Here is a 20962-nt window from a genome sequence, read left to right as displayed (position 1 = left end):
ACTGGAGTGTATTTATTTCTCAGGGTGAAAGTCACGCTACAAACTGTATTATCTTGAGTATTTAAATTTACTGACTGTGCATGACCTCTACTGGGTTGACAGAGCAAGTCTTGATGTGATTCGCCTCACGCCTCCTCGTCTCAGTTCCGATCATTACTGATAATATTTATGTGCCCTTAACACCGAGCAGGATTTAGCTTCAGCTCACGTCCTGCTGACGCAGCTGATGCCTCAGCAGAACTGTTTGAGTAGATGGACGGCGTTATTTACAGAATTATTGTTGTCGGGGAGCGGTGGGTTTTATGGTTTGTATATATAGCTTTTATGGTTGTTGGTATTGCTTGGGCGGCATCAAATCAATTTGATCTCACCATCTGCAGCAAGCCGTCCTGCAGAAACCATTCAATTTAAAGAGGGGACTTCATGCTTTTTGCTCTTGCTCAGTAAAATATGTCCTATTTACTGTAAGATTCAATCTTTACTCGATATTTAATTATGCCGCTCCTGCCTCTGACGTCTGACCGCACATGCACGTGCGCCGGCCCGCTCGAGTGCGGCCTGATTTATTAGCTTCGTTTGAACATGTGACCCCGCTGTGTGTGCGCCGCCTCGACACGCTTACCACCCGTAAACTGAGCAGGAACAATGGAGACAATGGCCTTGAGGCGTGATGGGCCCTGACATACAGTGCTTCTGTGTGCGTTTGTTCTCTGATGCCATATGTACAGAAGCTCCAGCCCTCCCCGACTACAAAAGCCTCGCCGTGCGTGAGGATGCTGGGTCTTTTATTTGACTGACTATTCCACCCCCCTCCACCCCCACCCCCTTCCACGCGCGCGCGCGCGCTCCATGAAAACCTGTGGAGGCTGACCTCTGACCTTTTGAAGAGCGTCTGGACAAAAGGAAGCAGACACTCCCCCTCTTTGGCAATCGAAAACCCTGCTTGGACGACCTTTTGAGCACCTGCTGTATGACTGAACACAGACAGAGGAAACTCATTCACTGTAATGACAAAACTGCCGCATAAGGTGGGCCTAACAAGTACTGACTACAAGGAGTGAAACTTGTTATAGATTATTCATGGAAGGTTGAAAAGTTTTGCTCTATAAGAATCACTTTGCCTCTCTCAGGGGATTCAGGATTAATGGAGAAGAAATGAATCAATTCTTGATATTTGGAGTGCAGAGATTAACTTTCTTATCCATCACTTTGACAAACTTTCAATATAAGTTTACTGTCTTTCACCTGCTGGCTGGAATGTGCTCCAAAGACAGTGTGCACGGGACGTTTTGTGTTGGTTCCACTTCCAAATTCAGTGCATAATTTCAAACTGTTTAATTTGTCTACCAGCCGACAATCCTCAAGAATTTCCAAGTCCACTGTTTCCAGTCACTGAAGCTCCGGCCCCTAACCCACTTATTGCTCGTGTCCCCACACACTGCAGCTATTTATCCAACTTCAGTCACAGTCTGAACTTTTAATGAGTTCCACGATTTACTGTGCACACCTCTCTCTCTCGCTCTCTGTCCATTCTCCAAACTTTAACACAACCACAACACAAACCTTAAACTAATTAAGCAGCCTGCAAACACAATGAGAGTTCATTTATTTAATCTGACCTTTCAAGGCAGTTTGGAAACAAATTTCAGTTTCAGCTTTTGACTTTCCAATTTTCATCCACGAGCTCTGAACATATTCCTGATGATGAACCAAAGCCCACCACAGCAACCTTAATTATAGTTTAATTATAATTATACATGATTCATTTTTCTACCATTTGCCTACATTCCTTATTATGTTGTGACCTTTAATTATTCTGTCCATTGCTGTTGAAGTCACTCCTTGACTTTATTGTAGATTGTTTAAAAACAAAATGAAAACAAGAACAATCTAATCCCAATAAGTGCAGTCTTGAACCATCATAAGCTTTTCTTCCATTTCCACCTGCTTCCATATTCTAGTCTTTCATGACAATGGTAACATGGTCTACTTTCCACTGTCTTCTGATTTCTAAACACCAACTATCATCCTGCTCCAATTCAAATTAAGACCGTGTGTTCTCACAATGACACATAATCCCTGACGATTACTACTTTTAACTATTCAGCTGCGCCCTTGTTTACAGAAGTCACCAGCGTTTTTGCATGCGCCGGTTTGGCCCTGGCGCCTTGGATTTGGATTCAAACTCAGGTCGCTCACACAAGGTCAAAACATAACCTGATGGGCCATCGCAGGAAAAAATGTTCTACTTTTTTTAAAACGAAAAACGGGAGATGGTTTGTCTCCCGTTTTTCGTTTCCCAATATCAAATCGAAAAACGAAAATCGGATGGTTTCCGGTTTTTCCGTTCTCCGACATCAAAAGGAAAATCGAATGGCCCGGAAGGTACACGGACCGTGGAGACTGGTTACTGAGGTGACTGAAGCCAACTCCCACAGGACACAGACCAGTCATCTGCTGCCGACAGAGGGAGGATCAGCCCATTTCCTTTACAGGAGAGCTCAAAAGTTTCACCTCAGCAGCTCTGCGCAGGTGTCCTGCAGGAACACTTCCCATCCCAGCATCACTCTGATGGCACACTTTGCGCGTCTCTTCACACCTTTACGCGGATAACAAGAAACAAACACACACACACACAATGGATCGACTGGACGAGTGGAGCTTCAAGTCCAAGAAAATGGACCTGGAGGAGGAGGAGGCGGATTTCTACTTTGACTACGGAGCGGAGGAAATAACAGATTATCGGGACCCCGGCGAACTGCTGGCTGCTCTGAAACAAAAGGAGGAAGAGGTTATTTTGGCAGCGCAGCTGGGAAACGCGTTGCTCCTGGAAAACCGTCAGCTGAAGGAGCGCAGCGACAAACTTCATGTGGAGTACGCGGACAAGCTGGAGGTAAGAGCAGCCTGCTTTTATTTAATCCGAGGCGGGATGATAAAACACACCTGAGGAGCACTGAAGTGTCCCGAGGAAACGCATTAAACAGAATGTGCAGTTTTGGGGAATAGTGCCAGGGAGTTGGCTGAAATCTAAAGTTTCCTGCTGTTTAAAAAAAAAAAAAAAAGATGGTGAAATTCAACTAAACTAAATTTAAAGCATTTTTAACACAGTTAGTCTTGAAACATTGGATTACAACTGGGATTACTACATCACACATCACTATTCAATGTTGTTAAATTCATAAAACAAACCCTTATAATATTAATAATTGTAATTGTATGTTCTAATTCCATATTTATGAACTATGGGATAATGTTATTTTGAACACGTGTAATCTGGAATGAAATACATTACTGTAAAGAGTACATTAAGACTTGTTGGGTTTTTTTCGCTCACACATAATGTAAACTACTTTGCATTTAAAGTATTGCTGAAATATTTTGATCTACATTTTTGTAGCATCTACGTTTATTCTTTAGACAGAGTTCCTTATTACATCGACTTACATCTATTTGTTTCCAAAGCAAATTGTCTTTTTTAGAATCCTTAGATGATTTAGACAAGTAAAATGATTCTAATATCTATAATTGTTAACAGATTTAAATGTGTTTGAAGAGTAACTGAAGCTTTGAGTATTATATAAGAGAGTGCTGTTTTGCTTTATATAGTAGGAAGCTGCATGTAAGTAAACTAAACTAAGCGAATCTACTTTATTAATCCCCTTGGGCAAATTCTGAGCTCCACCTCATTATTGTTCAGGAGGGAACAGAGAGAAAATGACCTAATGTGCTTCAGTAAACTGAAGTTTTGAAAACTAATTATGACTGTTTGATTGGATTCAACATGGCCTGACTGACATAATAGACATTGTCACTGTGAAACAGCTCACTGTACTCTGCATCACTCAACATGTTTTGGTAATGTTTGTGTGAATCTATAGTAATTGTTGACAGAAATGTATATCGGAACAGAAGTGATGTCATCACCCTGATTCAGCCTCTCAATTTTGCATTTCTCCACTTTTTTTCCCCCAAGTTGATCAGCAGGTTTTTGCCTCATTTCCTTTCCAAAAATGTGTTTTGTGGAAAGTATTTGATTGACAGGCGTTTTTAACAAACCAATTAACTGCGATGTTTTCAAGGAAAGCTATGATGTTGACATGTTAGACAGCCTGTAGGAGCCAAACACTTGATGAGATGAAGACAAGTAACTCAGATTCCCCGATTAACCCTTCGTACTCAGATATGACATTCTACTATAACACACACACACACACACACACACACACACACACACACACACACACACACACACACACACACACACACACACACACACTGTGAAGTGAAACACCAACTTTAGGGTCCTCAAGTTTTTTTCCTCTACACAGTCACACAAACACCTGAGAGGTTGTGACCGGTTAAATAATGGCTCTTTTATCTCTCTTTAGGTGAGTGCTGACATCTTTCAGACCGTTCACCGTTCGGCTTTTATCGGGTGTGACTATCACATAAATCTTAGAGCGGACAAACTGACAGAGTGGCAAAGTAATCTACAAAGTCAGATAAGCTTGTGGAATGAACCCATCTGACACAATCTGAAGTTTAGGTGCTTATATAAGAAGCCATAAATACAAGGATGCCCCAGGGAAATGTAGGTTGATATTCTGCTGACTGGATATTGTTTTAGCACATCAGGCTCATTACGTCTCTTGAACACACTCAATCTAAAATTACATAATATTGTTCCCCACAGGTACATTTAGTTTTCACACGCGTCAAAGTCAATACAGAATAGAAGCATGTTAATAAACTCTATTTTTGTGGGTTTTTTTGACCTCCTCTGTACTTGACTGATATCCTCTCGTCACCTCATGACTCTCTCCTCTGTTCAGGAGCTGGAGCAGGGCAGGCATGTGCTCAGAGTGAAGCTGGAGGGCTGCCAGTCCCAGTGGGAGAGCCAGGTGGGCGACCTGGAGCGGGATGCGAGGGAGCTGAGCGCCCAGGTGGAGCGACTCACCCGGGCGCTCAGCGAGGCGGAGCGGGACAAGAGTCGAGCCCAGTCGGAGCACAGCGAGCAGGCTCAGCGGCTGCGCGAGGAGCTCAACACTGTGAGTCCAGCAGATTTGACTTTGTGTTTCAACCCCCACCCCCCCCACCCCCCCAGCTAACTCAGCCAAGGTGAAATAAACACCTGCAGACTGTTTGTCTGACACTAGATAAGATAGGTTGTCACCCAATCCACACACAGTGAAACTTGATGTTCTGTGCACCACAGGCGGGTATAACAGTGTGACTCTGCTAATCTGGTGAGGAGCGAGGCCTCAGAGCAAGGCCAGAACAGCATGCTTGTCTTATAACTGCACGTTTGGCTAAAAAAAAAAAAAAGTTTTTTATCTGGGAAGGAGACACAAATATGAAGTTAGTGAGACTGAGTCAACTTAATTGTCCTCGGGTTAACGATCCATGGCAGAGAGGAGGAGGATGGAAACGATACGTAAACAATAGAGAGAGTGAGATTTGATGCCACGATGTGATTTTATATGAACCGGCTCAGGGTAGAAAAGGTTTTGGTTTCACTCCTCCGTCATGTGCCATTGTTGGTAGAAAAGGATTCAAACATGAGAAGAGCGGAAAAAAAACAATTCAACACAACTTCTTCAACACTCACACAAAGGAGTAATTTCCCTTGAAGGCTCATTCATCTTTTTCACATTGTCATTTATTTTTGTCAACATCTGGTAATACAAATTGTAAATATTGTGCCTGTCACACTTAATAGTTTTTTTTTTTAAATCAGGATTTATCCTGAAAAATTGAAAAGGAAAAATGATCCACAGAAGCTCTGTGAAAAAACCAACACTTTCAAAACCAAATCTCTCTTTTTTTTTTTTTTTCTTTTTACCTACTTTTAAAGCAACGTTACATAAATTTAAAGCCTTTTACAAGGCGCGAGGAGATTAATTTATCAGATTGACCATTAAAGTATGCACAAGAACATCATAATCACCGGTTTATTCAGTAACCTGAAGTTATCATTTAACTTTGATACTGAAATGATGTAATGAGCAAGAGCATGGATGACATACCAACTCAGTTCTTTATCAGCTCATATGATATTTACGATCCTCAGTGCTTGAGCCTCAGGAAACCGCGTACGTTGTGAGTGAAAATCCGACCACTGACATATTTTACAGCCTCTTATCAGTTGGGATGGAGGACCTGATTGGATCACACACGTCTGGACAACCTTGAGTGTTTTTCCAGCCTGAGAACGTCCAGATTGTTTTCTAAACATTACAGCTGTGACGCACCTGATTCCACACGGCTGATCACGCAGGCTTGTGTATGTGTGTGTCTGTAGAAATGAAGAGCTGACCTGAGCTTGCAAAGTTAAAGATAAATCCAAAACATTAGTTTACCTCCCCATCATGAGTCAAAGTCTTCAGAAACGGGAACTGTGAATGCCCCCCCCCCCCCCCCCCACCACCACCGCCACCACCACCACCACCACCCTCCTTCTTGTGGGCAGCTGACTTTCTAGAAGTCCAGGAAAAAGTCAATTCAGATTTTTTTTTTTTCTCTTTTAAAAGCCTGTGTCTGTAGTAGGAGGAGGCGGAAATGTTTCATTCGGCTACCCGGCATGAGACGGGGCATGACTCTGGACTTCGTGTGGTCGTAAACATTGAGAGAAAACGCTGAATGTTTTAAAGAAGCCAACACTTCATGTCTGATACGTTCTTACCGGACGTGGTGAAGGGGGCTGCTGCTCCTGTTGCACTGCTGCCTGGTGGGGTGAGTTGTGGCTGCTTTCCTGTAATTATGTGGAAGTGAATGGGAGCACAGGCTACTACAGTAATAAACGGAGCTGCTGATATGTGTCTCGATTGGGCTTTTACAGCCCAGATAAGTCGTTTTGTTGGAAGAAAATGTTTCTAAAAGTACTACTAAGACGTTTCTAGAGCCTCTTCAGATGTGATATGTTAAGGAAGCAGCGAATGTAACCAGGTTCTTTAGTTTCTCCAAGCATAGTAAGCGAATCAGCAGATTTTCACTCATGGAACAATTGACCAGCACTAAAATTGATGGAAATCATTTAAATTTGATGTATACTGTGCCAATTGTAAGAAAATGGATAAAATCCATTTATTGCACTTTACATTAAAATAAAGTACAGAAGAATGTCTGGCGGGTAGGAAACTTCCAGAGGATCCAGACTTGGAGGTGGAGTTATTGGACATTAAGAGAAAAGACAGACTCTGACATGATGCTAATCCACCTGCTAAGAACATTAACTGCTGCCGAGTAGAAATTGACAATAGTTTTTTTGTTTGTTTGTTTGTTTTTACAAATTGTGATACAACTTTATGAAAACACACCAACAATTTAAGCAACTGATGAAATACAATGTGTATCGGGTAAAAACACTCCATCTGCCAGAATTCCTGAATTTCACTTGTGTTAAAAGGCTTCATGTAAACGCTCCTGCAGGTTTCACAGAGCCTGAAACTTGATATTATGATTGTGAGTACAAGTGGAGCATGACAGGAATCTGTCCGGCATAGCACTGCAGGGACCTGGGAGAGGGGGAGAAATTTATCTCCAGCACCCGGCTTTGATATGAGAAAGGAAAACTCTGCTGTGAATCTCCGTCCTGCCGCTGCATAAGAGGAAGCTGCCGCACAAAAACAATGTTGACGTTTTCCAGCCAGTCACACACTTCAGAGGTTTGAGCAGAAAGCCGTTGGTAGGCTATGAAGGAGTGGCGAGTGAGGTCAGGCTGTGTTTCGTTTGTTTATATCACATCTGTTGTCACTGCCTTGAATGGATAATTCATTACCTTCAATGAGCTCATTTCCAGACGGTCTCTGACAAGGAAATGCGTGGAATATGATTCTGAGGATCTTGGGAGGTTATTTACAGAAAGGTTTTATTAATTCCTGAGGAAAGTTCTTTGGTGTTTTATCCTCATGAGCTCCTCTATGACTCCTCTATAATATAAGCAAAGATAAAAACATATTTCTGGAGTAAAAACACATCTAATGGTTAAAAAATGCCAGCGTGGCGCAGCAGTCTGATTATCATGTGATAAACTGGAAGTGTGGACAACGTTCAGCATATTTTTCATGCAGGGTCATTTACTCAAGTCTAAAAAAAAAACCAAAAAAAAAACCTCTGCAACGCCTCTCCCTGAGCTCAGGGGATTTCATTTTTCTCAAGGTGACTTAAGTGAAACCTTTCCACATTCTGAGTTTTTATAGCTTATATTTATTTAAACTCCACTGACATTAGTCACGACAGTGAATCACTGCTGAGGTTTGGAAAACAAACCAGCGTTGAAGCCTAATGAGGTAACGTGAGGGTTAAGATTACTAAATAAACTGGATGAGTTTAGTGAGTCTTACACATACAGATGATGACACAGCAACTAAATTACATCGCTTGTCTCAGGCCAAATACAAATGTTGTGTTTTGTACAGAATGAATGTATGATGCTCCAGCAAAGACTCAATACAATACATGTCTTTTGCTCTGTTGTGGCTCCGTATTTTCAAAAGCACACTGAGCACTTCGAATTATGACCCACTACTTGTTTTTTAATTCGCACTATTAAAGTGAGATCTACTTGTGCCCTCATTGTGGATCATTTATTTAATTTCACCAAATGAATAGTTTAAGTTGTGTGTTGTGGCAGCTACTGCAGCGTTGCATTGGACCGAGTGTTGTGCTTGTAATGTTAGTATTTAGTTCATATGATCAGCTAAGCTTCCATGGTGAAGCGAGCAGCTCTGCCTGTTTTTTCCCCCCCATATGTAGGATTGTTTATATCCAGGAAACTCCACCCCATTATGTGTACACACACACAGAGATAGACGGAAAAACCGTAGATTAAAGTACAGTGTGGATAAACTGAATCATAATCATTTTCTAACCTGACACTCCATAACGCTTATAGGATGTTCATGTATGAAGATTTGGTGAAATGTTAGTAGACAAAGTGTGGATTTATACTTGCAGATTGATGGCATACTGTAAGAAAAAAAACAACCTACAAATAGTAAATCATAAAACACCTAAACAACAGTAACCATGTGCAAGTTCATCCAGAAAGGTGCGTTTGATTATTTGTCTGTTCTTTTTACATTAACAAGTGGCTTTTCTGTTACATATTGCCTCATCAGCCCCTGTTTACCACCCAGTGTAACGTGATCCCTTACTTTGGCCGTGTTATTGGACAGCTGCGAGAAATCTCTGCCTGTGGATTTCCGTTATTGTAAAAGAAGAAGCCTGACAAGCTCCTCGTGACCTCTGCTCCTTCTGCCAGCATCAGCAAGCGCTCAGACAAAAAGGAAAAGACAATATACATGGCAGAGAGATATAAATCTTTCATTTACTGCCTTGATGTTGCCCCTCATACCCAAGCATCCCCTCATCCCAGGGGAAAGCCGTCCTTTCTGCGTACCCCCCCCCCCCCCCCCCCCCCCCCCCCCCGAGGGACTCGGCTGTAGCTGGGGGAGTCAGCTGTTGGATACCTCAGTGTTTGGTCTGGTAGAGGCGTCGTGGGGGGATATCATCTCAAGCTTCATGTCTCCACCAAATATGTATAGGGCGTCCTCCTTCCACTCGTCTTTTGGTGATTCTCAGTGGGTCGCTGCCTCCATTGTGGAAGAGGCCCTTTGAGGCATCAGTAATATTCATCCCCATAGCCCCCCCCCCCCCCCCCCCCCCCCCCCCCCCCCCCCCTGCCATGTTTTGTTTTTGTCCATCGGTGCCTGCTTCGCTCTCATCAAACACATACACACACACGCTCTCCAAGTTTACCCCTCCCGCCTGCCTCACTTCCTCTGTACACTCCTGCAGACACGTACTCTCAAGCTGTCCTCTCCAGCTCCGCCCTCACAACGTTTACGTTCCCCCTCCACCGCACTGTTGTCTAATCTGGCACGTTGATGTCATCCACAATCCCAAGATGCCCTCTGCTCCATCTGCCGCAAAGGCCAGCCTTTCATCCTGTATTATGTAGCTGTGATGGGACCTGACAGGGGCCCGCCAAACTGCTGAGTAAGGAGAACCATGGGTCCCAAACCAGGACATGAGAGGGGAGATAAGGGGGGAGTTGGCCAATTCACTGGAGCTCCAGAGCTCGCACAAAGACCTCAAAGTTTTTTTCAATGTTTCTGAGCAACTTTGTGTTCAAGAGAGGTTTTGTCTCAAGTGGAAACCCAAACAATACAGCATCTGCAAGTTTTGTCACTCTGTTGGAGTGGTGCTGGTTGTAGTCCTCCTGCGTTTTGTTTAGCGTACCTGCGATGTGCTTGTATTCTTTCTGATCGAGAGATCAGACTTCCCTATTCACCTGATCACTGGATAAAATGATCAGATCGATGTGAAAGTGTATACGTAGCAAGATTATCATGTGCATTTCCACCAGGCCTTTTGGATTATCTGGATGAGTTTGGTTTACAAATCCTAGCTTGTTTATGTCTTCGTCTGTTGCTCGGATGAGTGATGCACCGTTTTATTTCTCGGCTTGTTAGGTGTTGTCACCCGTTATCTGAAAACTGCCTGCTCATGAGCCGGATACGGTGGGAGACAAAACATTCGTCAAAACAGTTACTCATCAGTGCGTTAGCCTTCAAAAACCTGAGAAAACACAGATTCCTACTGCCTCCTCATCACAGGTGTAACAGTCAAAACATTATCTGCCTTACCCATCCCAGCAAATTCTAAATAATAATTGTGCAAAGAAATCCAATTCTAGACCTTTTATTTAAGTTGTTTGGCTTGAAACATCACATTAAATTGGCTTAAAAGTATTATAAGTAAAACGTATTCTGCTGACCTACGTAGCATACAAATCTTCAAAAGAGTGGAAATTTGTCTTTTTTTGCATAATTTGACACTTGTTGCGCAACAACACGATGGAAAACTTTGATGGTGTGGTGGTTAACCATATCATCTCCCAGGTTTCTGGCTTTAATGTGCAGTTTGCATGATCTTTCTGTGTGTGCGTGGGGTTCTCTCTGCAGGCCACCTCCTCCAGTCCAAAAACATGTGCATGAGATTCATTGGTGAATCTAGCTTGTGTGCATCATAAATGAGTGTGTGAAAGAAAAGCAGGGAGACAAAATGCTAAGAATTACCTTCCACATTCATTGATTTTCTGTTATGTGTGCTATTATATTTATTTGTGACTTAACAAATATCAGTGTCGAAGTTGTCTCTGTTTTAAAAAAAGAAAAGAATGTGTTACTTGTTTCATGTGGAAAACGTTTTAGGGATCGAGGTGCTTTTCTTTCTTTGATTGCCTTGTTATCGCTCAGATTCATACAGAAGCCCCTCTAGTTTTCAAGTCAAGCATAAACAAAGAGTAGACTCAAATAAAAGGTATTGTTTTCCTTTTGTGCTGAAGCGCCCGCAGCAAAAACGGTCCCGAATACATTTAATTTTCATCACCTAATCCCCAGCTTCTTCTCATCTGGGTGTAGATTACTGGACTTTACCCCAGAAATATCTCCCTTGTATCTTTACTTAGTTTTAGCTTGAAGATTGTGGTTTCTATTCTTTTTCAAAGCCTCCGCCTCAGGCAGGCTTTGTGTTGGAGTTTCAGGTTGACTGATACACATTTATGATTTGACTTTTCCTGCTGAATGATATATTTTTTTTATCTTTACTCCTTCTGGACTAAAACAGCTTGTCCTGCATGTTGAAGGACCCCGTGTCTCTTTTCGTTTTCTCCATTTGTGAATCTAATGGCCGTTTCTCTGATGTGTGTCTGGAGGCGATGGAGGTGGAGAGAGCCATGTCCAGTGAGCTACAGGCTTTACAACAAGAACTCCAGCAAAAGGGAAGCCACAACCGGCAGCAGGACGATGAGCTGATCAGTGCCATGAGAGAGCAGGTAAGAACTGCAGCACCATACGTCAAGCTGGGACGGGTTAAACCAAATCAAACATCGTCTTGCGTGTCATAAAAACTTGAATAAACAGATAATTTTCACAATACAATACAGGCAAAACGATGCAAAGCAGGTCATAGAGTAGAGCTAGGCCGATAGAATTACTGCATTAGTAAATCTATTTCAAGGTAGGTTCATTTTATTCATTTAATCCTTCATAGGTTGTTCATTGCTACACCACATCTCAAAGTGTTGTCTAAGGATAATGCAATACTGTAATGTGAGTGTGAAACTCCCCTATATGCAATTTGCACGTAATGCAGTAACCTCACCAAAATCACACATATCCGACGATCTAGGTCAAATTTTGATATTTCTCACTGGATTTCTGTGAAAGGTTGGCAAACTGCTACTGAACACGCTATCAAACTGCATAATGTATGATTAGGAAAGCAAGCACCCCTAATATGACTCACTAATAGCATTTTGTGTATGTTTGGAAACATTTATTTAAAGTTTATTCATATAATTCTTTGCCCAAGCTGTTTTTTCATAATATTTATTGGAAATTATTAGTTCAAAAGAACCCTGAATGCAATGAAGAAGTTATATGGTAACTTGCTTGATAAAGGAATAACTTGGAGACCCAGAAGTTATTATTAATTAATTTTATATAAGTCATGTGTCTCTTTCTTATAGAAGTGTGGAAGTGTCTGCCTTTCTGATAATTAAAATTAAAATACAATAACTTGCAGGAAGAGTGATTAGCAATCATCTCCACCAAAAAAGGCCAATGTTCCGTTTCAGACTTGAGTCTTTTTGTGTATGTTTACATGTTCTCTCTTTTCAAATTAGTATGTGTTCTCTCCTAAGTTTTCCCACCACTTATACAAACCAACTAAGCAGTACTGAAATTCAAAATGCTTGTGTTAATGTGGCAGAAACCAGTCACTTGACAAACAGAGCTGGACTCACTCCAGCTGTAAATTATGAAATCACTTCTAGTTATCATTTCTAACTACACGTGGGAAGCTTCAGCATTTCATATCTGTTTTTTTTTTTTTTTTTAGTTGGAGGAGTGAAAGTGAGACTTTTTCTAGCACCTCTGAGATGCGTGTTGTTTGTGTTTGCAGGTGTTGCGTCTCACCCAGAAGGAGCAGGTGCTGGAGCAGCGTTTGGAAAGCGTCGGTCAAGAAAACGCCGAGCTGAGGTCGAGCTTGGCCTCTTTGCACGCACGCTTGGCTCTGCACGACCAACTCAACCAGCAGCACAGCCAGCAGGTACGCACACACAAACGGAGAGGGTGGGGTGGGGTGGGGGGACTGTCAGGCTTCCTTCAAAGTAAATACTCACTGATTGGTCTTTATTGTGGCAGCGAGCGACACAAAACAGCAGAGTGGTTGTTCTGTGCATGAAAGAGCCGCGGTAACAAAAAGGGATTTTATGCACCCTGCCTGTTGGGTGGGTTTCGATGGGATTGTGGAAAAATGTTGTGCAATCGCCTCCTCTCTCTCATTGAAACTTTCCCCCGGCATTGCTGGATTCCATTCATGTCAGTTTGGTTTCATGTATGTCTGGAGGCTGGAATCTGGCACGTCAAGATTTCTGCTTGAGTTCTGACAAGCGTCTGTCTAGGCGTTTTTTATCTAAAAGACTTGGAGCTATAATCACTGTGCCTGTGTGACCTTGTGGGATTTTATTGTCCTACAATATTCTGGTTCATGAGTTTGATTGCCACGTCCCTGCCTGCAGGCTCTGTGTCCCCCTCCATTCATACATGCGTCTGTATGTTTTCAGCTGGCCGAGGCATGGCAGGAGGTGGAAGTGGCTCGGAGTCGTTCACAGCAGCTGCAGACTCAGGTGGAGGAGCTTCAGGAGGAGGTTTCCCTGCAGGAAGCCAGGAGCCACGGAAACGCCTCGCTGCTGTCCGAGCTGGAGAGCAGTCTGGAGACGGCAGCGCTGGGAGTCAGCAAAGAAGAGGTACAACACTGAAACAACTTGATGGCACAGATCGAACACACACACACACACACACACACACACACACACACACACACACACACACACACACACACACACACACTGAAGTAGAATTCACTGTCAGACATCAGCCAAAATCTGTTAGTGATATATATGATGTTTTTTTAATATCGCAGACTGTCCTTCAAATAAATAAATTACACATTGATCAGTTTCATCAACACTGTGGGTGATTTAAAAAAAATAATCTTTTTTTTAAATGGTTTTTTGTATCATGCGCATAAAATAACATGACCTTGTGAAGTATGAGCCTTTTTAAAAACTGCAGAAAATCTACTAAACCAGTAGTTTAATGTCAAATTGCACTATAATACACTAAATAATCTGTGCAACTTCTATTAATTGGTAAGTGCTGAGAAGTGTCTCAGTAACAGAAGTTACAGAAAAGTAAAACTACCTTTGACCTCAAGGCCCAGAAGCTCAAATTGTCCTTTAATTGGGACAGACTAGATCAGTTTGTGTATGAGCGTCTGTTTTGCCTTCATCTCTGTGTTTACAGCCTCACACTTTGAGCTCCTTCTGTTGACATCCAGTCCGAATTGATTCTCCGTACTCGAGATGAAACGTGATCACGAGATGGCTCAAAGCAAAAATATTAAACAGAGTAATTCCCGGAAGACCTCTCCACTGGCATGACAGAGAATACTTCCCAGTATGTTGAGATTTCGGAAATCTTGTCGCTCTGCAGAGAGGATCACGGTGACAGGACAGTTTGTGCGAGTACTCCGTGACAGTGTGACTTGTGTTTGACGCCTGGACACATTCAGTGAGGGAAAGCGGCTGATTTTATGGAGTGAAGTCAAATCAGATAAGACTTGGATAAGAAAATGTATGTTTGAATGAAGCCTGGGAGAGAAGTGTGTGTGTGCGCGCTGTTGTGTTACAGCAGGACAATGTGATGTGTAGCTGCACTCATGAGTCATCCTCTACATTTCCTGTTTCACAGGCACATTGTGAGAGTTTCCATGTTTCAGAGTTTGTTAAACTCGTGTTGTATATTTTGGTAGCAGCACCTAAAGAAAGTACAGAACTTTTCACATTTCAACATAAGAAATCAACAAAATATGCAACATGTGAAAATGTAATATGTCTCTCTTCTGAAATGGCTTTGGCATTCGGACACCATCAGGTGATGGGTTTGCCTCAGGTGAGATAATTATAGCGATGACGAAATGCCTGCACCTCCCTTTGAGTAAATACCTGATGTCACATGAGACACGAGGTGTTTGAAGAGCATGTGTGTCATCCTGGAGAGAAAGGAAGAAGCAAAATTCCAATGTTTGTCACTTGCTTTTCATTAAATCGCCTGGAACTGGAGCTCCAGTAATGTCGGTCAAACATACAACAGCAGCATCCAAGCTGTGCCATTTGTGTTTCGGGGTTGATGTTTTAAGTTAACAGTTGCACCGACACTTCACTCTTGCATTTGAAAGGCACAATAAGCAGAAGTTTCCTCTCCTCTCACTCAAGATCACTCAGGAAATGGGTTCCGTCCTCCATCTGCTCCTCCCACTGACCCAGAACCTCGACGGCTCCCCGGGGTCAGAGCTCGTGTGTCAGCCAGAGGACTTGCAGGCCATGCTGCAGCGGCTGAAGGGAGTCGCCCACACTCTGGCTCAGGCATCCAGCCCTCAGGTGAGCGGTGGCAGAGCATAAAGAGAGAAGCAGCGCAGGAGAGGAAGCCAAACAAAAGACTGACCTTGTGGCATGAAATCAAAGTAGGATGGGAAAAGTGCAAAGCTCTTCTGACAATAAAGCCTCTGAATGACATCTCTCATACAGTGAAATATGAAAGATTTCCCAGCGTTGACATTTGTCAATGTCTATTTCAAGCAGAAGACATTTACTGCTTCTCAGGCGGGTTGTATTCTGCTATTTGTCACTATTATTGAGAGACTATATCTTTTGCTGGATTGAACTAAACAGTAAAGTGCAAACATTTCATTAGTGATCTGAAGAAGAGTTTTCAGCCGTGCTCTACTTAACCTTGTGCTGTTTCTCTCGTCATTTTAAAGACGGAAATGTTTTTTTTCCGTCACATATACAGTGACTATACAGCAAAAATCTCCATTTCCATTATTCGTGTCACTGAATTCATACATTAAAACTGATGCAACCCTGAATCAATCAAACATTTCAAAACAATATAAGCAAAAGTATGCACAAGGTCAATCTGCAAACTCCACACACAGTGCAGTCAGCCTGTCTGCCCTCTAGAGGTGGTTTGAGACATTGCCCTCACTCTTCTTCATGCTGTCTACCTGTGTGTATGTGCATTCAATAGAGTTGATACTCTTCTTGCTGCACCTCTATTTGCCAGCAGCAGGCGTATACAATTGTCCATTTGTGCTTCATGGTATCTGTATTCAGTCCACTGCTGTAAGACGCTTTTGTCACTGTAACTGAATACCCAGCCCCACCTCTTCCTTCCTCCCCGGCAAATGCGCAAATCGGCCAGCGTCACAGAGAGCCCTTTTGGTGCAAATGAACGACTGACACCTGATCTCTCTGTTAATGTCTGCCCCAGGAGCTGAATCTGGGTTTGGTCCACGGGGCGGGGGATCGGTGTGGGAATCTGAGCGCCGCACAGGAGCTGAGAGATCAGGTAACACACTGATGAGCGTACAGGTCTTTGAATGAGCCACAGCACCTGCGACTGACAAATACATCAGGGTTTGACTGATTTGACCATCGCTGACCTCGTTTCGATCACCGCAGTTTATCTTGCTGTCATTTACAGGGACCGAGCCATTTGAGAGCATTTTTACTGAAATTGTAGGTTTTTTTTCAATGAATCATTAAGAGTTACTCCTGAGTAACATCATTTATGTTCATAATTGACTTTTTGGGTGTGTGTGTTTTTTTTTTTTTTATTTAATCTTCTCACGCCACACATTAATTTTTTTTTTATTATTATAAAATACAGCATAAATCATGGCCATTTTTTTTGCAGAACTCTTTTGCATGAAACACAGTCGCCTCCATCAGCATTACATGTTGACCTTAAAGTTGTTATTTTTACCCCATTCTTTAATCTTTTATAGGTGGCTCACGAAAATATGTACCAAAGGAATATTGTAATAATGATGTGTTGTTGAAGGATGTTTCTACACTTTGACTTGTGAAGAAGATGAGTTGAAGTCTCAGTTGAAAAGTGATGTAAGATGAGCCAGAATGGCATATTTTAAGAGTTCTCGTTTCAAGTACTTGCTAAATGGACTTGCCTTTACATGGGTGACTACATATATACTCCTACAATATAAAGTGTTAGTCATACTAAGTTCACATTTTTGTAACTAAGACTTATTGGGTGTAAGTTTGATGATAGACACGGTCTCTTTTGTGCACAGTGCTGATATTCAGTCACGGTTATTTACATCTTTAAGATAATAAGTGCATCAATCGGTGCACTACCTCTGAATAGCAAATGGCTTGCGAAAGCTGCGGGTCAAAACACTGCACTGTTTATGTTAAAACACAAAATTCACAACCGTCTCGGTTTGGCTATTATTACCTCATTATTTTGTTATGTCCTTTAATTTCACACTTTTGACTTGAAATCAAACACAAAGAGATGAACAATTTACTTCACTGTTCTCGATTTTTGAGATATTGACACTAACCTAAGATAAGGTTTAAGTTTTGGTAAAAAAACATACTTTAACAGTGAAATGTTGACTCTTTTAAAGAATATATTCCTGTGTCATTGCATTAAAACAAAGAGAAGTATTTGGTATTGTTTATATTTTGAGGTTATCATGTGATCGTCTCACTTTCCGGGCATGTTCGAGATAAAACTCTACTGTATGTGACACCTGAAGTGAAATGAGTTGGACACCCCTGTTTTAGAAACAAATAAATACTTTGTTTTTGTTCTTTGTTGCAGAACGTTCAGCTGCAGCAGGAAAACACCGAGCTGATGCAGAAGCTGCAGAACATGCAGGCTCATGCTGACGTCGTCCAGCAGGCCATCAGAGACCGAGACGAAGCCATAGCCAAGTTAGTGACTTAAAATATATATATATATAACGATTACATTGTTTTTTTATCAATCATAATACTTTGAAATGAACAGTTCTTCTGCAAGAATCCATTTCAAAACTGATGTGATTTGTTGTTGGTCTGATGAAAGCTTCTCCAGCAGGGAGAACTCCGTTTTTGTTTTTTTTTATCAGTGACAAGTTCAAACATCCAGATAGTACTCTGTTTTGTTCTGTTATGCCCCTGAATAACTCTCACTGTGTCCTGGTAGGAAAACCCTGATGGAGGCCGAGCTGGTCAGAAGTAAAAACGACATGATGTGTCTGAACAATCAGTTATTAGACGCCATCCAACGCAAACTGGAGCTGTCACAGGAGCTGGAGGCGTGGCAGGTGAAGTCCCCGCACTGCGTCTGGAATCACCACACAGCTGGGCAGCCATTTCTTTTTAAATGGGATGGAACGTCTGTCATTTCACAAAATCCTCAGACAAAACATTTGATGTACACAATGTGGTTAAAGCACACATCAGTGGGAATGAATCTCTGACTCTCCCTGCTGCTGCGTCACTACACCGAGTCGTGTACTTTATAAAAATAATACAGATACTACATTATAGCACAAATCATCTTCGAAATCTTTCAAGAAATAATACTTGGAAAGTGTTTTTGGAAATTACATTAGTTGTGGATTGTTTTTGCGCTTTATGTGCTATGTTTGTTTTTGTTTTTTCAATTTACATGTGGATTTTATTCTGATTATGATTACATATTACGCCACAATACTCAAATTTGGTCACTTTCTAATTCCCTCCTGTTTTCTATTAATCTAACTGTGGCAAACTAACGACATCCAGAGAATATGTTGATAAACACACTGGAAACTTTGAAGCCTTAAATTTTGAAACATGTGATTTTTAGTTCGTTGATCAGTTTTTATTGATTGTATATGACATAAATTGGTGCTTATTTCTACTGCACTCAGTAAAAAAGGTCAAGCCTTCCATAACATCCTGCAGCAGCAGTAAAATATATCTACCTTATTGCTAGTGAAACGGCATCAAAGCCATACTCTGAGGGGAAGTTTGGAAAAACCAGCTGGAATATATCTCTATATCTATATATATCTCTTATATTAGTTTAAAGAGAAACGCTGTGCTCAGTAGACTTTTAGAACTCACTTTTTTTTTCTGGAGAAAAAAGCGAGTTCAAAGAGTGATGTAGATTTTGTAAAAAGTGCATTAAATCAGGATATAATGATATTCTTTTGCACTAACATTGAGGAAAAACTTTGGCGCTTCCTGGATTTCTGGGTTATAACGCAATAATTTGAGATGAAATTGAGTGTGTGGCCTCTGAACTAGAGCTCGACACGTGTGAGTTAGTCAGTGATGGATTGGAGGATTAGTGCATGTAAGGATTTATGAAGATGAAGAAGTTTCTTTTATTAGATGCATTAGTTGATTAGGAGCCTGTGAAACTGGAAGTGGGTGCCAGCAGGGCTTCATGTGGGTCACAACATAAAAAGCCATGTCATACTAGTCTGATTGGATGTTTTGATGTATTATTTTACCCAGCAGATTGGGTCCATGCTCCTCTAAAATTTGTGTTCTTTTCATTTTTTTTTTTTTTTCTCTCCACCGTTCCTCAGGACGACATCCAGATCATCATTAACCAGCAGCTCAGGTCTCAGCAGCAGCAGCAGTCGGAGCCACCTCCGAGGAAACCCACCTCCAACGGCCTGTCGTTCTTCCGCAGACCCAGCCGGACGCCCTCCTCCTGGGGCTCGGACTTAAACCAGGACAAACCTCAGTCCCCCTGGAAGGACTGGCTGAGACGGGGCAAAGGGGTGCAGTACAGCAAATAATGCACACTCCGTCTCACTGCGGAGAGTCCGTAGAGGTCAGGGACGTCACAAGAGGAGCCATAAAGATAGACACTTTAATCCAGTGAAAAGAACAGAGCCTCTACAAACAAAGACTTGTCAAACGGGCACTTACTGAAGCATTTCCCCAAGAGGCTGAGCCTTGTTAATCTCCGAACAGTGCGACTGTGACTTGAACACTAATGTTTTCACAGAAATACCTTCAAACTTTGTTGCCGATTGTAAATATTGTGCCTTATTTTGTATTATTGTGAACGTCTCTATGTCTGAGACTTTATATATGATTTAGTTCTAGATCGACACAAAGTATTTGTTCACATTATTTAAGTTGTTGGATCAAAGAGGTCAGAAAATAATTGAGTTGCGTTTCACTCAACGTGAATTTCTCTTTAAAGCTGTATGAAGATGTTGTTTTTTATTTGTTGTATTTTGTTTGAAAGCTAAGTACGTAAAACATGTTGGTTGTATGAGAAATACTGCTTGTTTTTGTTTAACATCACACTATTGTTTTAAAAAAAATATATCATTTCACTCTTGTTGTTTTGTTTTTTTATTTTAGTTGAAAACTGAATGTGTTCATTGAGGCTTGACTTGGTCCGCTCTGTGTTTGTACACCAGACACAATTGTACTCTCTGTGATTCAGTGTTTATGATCAAAACTGTTCAGTGCATACTCTGTTGTTTCCTCGGCTACACGACTGACCAGTTTCATAAAACGTACAACAATCCTTTCTGGTGTTTTTTTTGGCTGTTTCTGGATTGAAACTCGCTGTCATTCATTGATAATGGGATATTAACACAGGCAATTTCACCTTGTCAAAATAGTTTTACACAAACGCATCCAAAGTAAAATTTTGCCATTTACACTCACAAGGAAAATGGTAAAAAAAACAATATACCGTTTAAATTAAAACAACAAACTAAGTGCACCATAAGCTGGTACTTCACAGGTAAAAATGACACCACAACTTCTAACCTATACCTGCAACAAATTATGTATACAAACGGGTGAACACAAACAAAATTTGAAGGTGGTTGGAAAGTATTTCTAGACTCAATACGACTTTCCCTGAGCTTGAATGACAAAACCATACCTACCTGTCAACTGGGACTTTCTGAGCTCAAGGTTATGTGCAACCAGCCGGGATAGAAACCCAACTTGGGAATTATCTCGAAAAGAAAAATTAATAAAATATGAATTTCTGAAGAAAGAAATTCACAT

The 20962-nt window shown here is 41.6% G+C and overlaps 1 protein-coding gene across 1 annotated transcript; it reads left to right on the top strand.

Annotated features, from left to right (window-relative positions):
• Positions 1-2519: 2519 nt before the first annotated feature.
• On the top strand, positions 2520-20468 carry LOC308106926 (BICD family-like cargo adapter 1). The gene is made up of 10 exons (XM_080458970.1): positions 2520-2893; positions 4833-5048; positions 11720-11839; positions 12970-13116; positions 13634-13816; positions 15347-15511; positions 16404-16481; positions 17763-17875; positions 18129-18249; positions 19507-20468. Exons 1-10 carry the CDS (start codon positions 2639-2641, stop codon positions 19720-19722), a joined length of 1614 nt encoding a protein of 537 aa, XP_080315096.1. The 5' UTR covers positions 2520-2638; the 3' UTR covers positions 19723-20468.
• The last annotated feature ends 494 nt before the right edge of the window (positions 20469-20962 follow it).

The sequence above is a fragment of the Lipophrys pholis genome (genome assembly GCF_963383615.2).
Source record: "Lipophrys pholis genome assembly, chromosome: 3".
In the NCBI taxonomy this organism is placed as follows: Eukaryota; Metazoa; Chordata; class Actinopteri; order Blenniiformes; family Blenniidae; genus Lipophrys; species Lipophrys pholis.
Note: the sequence above shows the minus strand (reverse complement) of the source record. Positions and strands in the feature narration are given on the sequence as shown.

Coding starts and splice junctions, on each gene's coding strand:
- LOC308106926 (XM_080458970.1), top strand. CDS start 2,639: ATGGATCGACTGGACGAGTGGAGCTTCAAGTCCAAGAAAATGGACCTG. Junction 2,894..4,832: donor AGTACGCGGACAAGCTGGAG/GTAAGAGCAGCC, acceptor TCCTCTGTTCAG/GAGCTGGAGCAGGGCAGGCA. Junction 18,250..19,506: donor AGGAGCTGGAGGCGTGGCAG/GTGAAGTCCCCG, acceptor ACCGTTCCTCAG/GACGACATCCAGATCATCAT.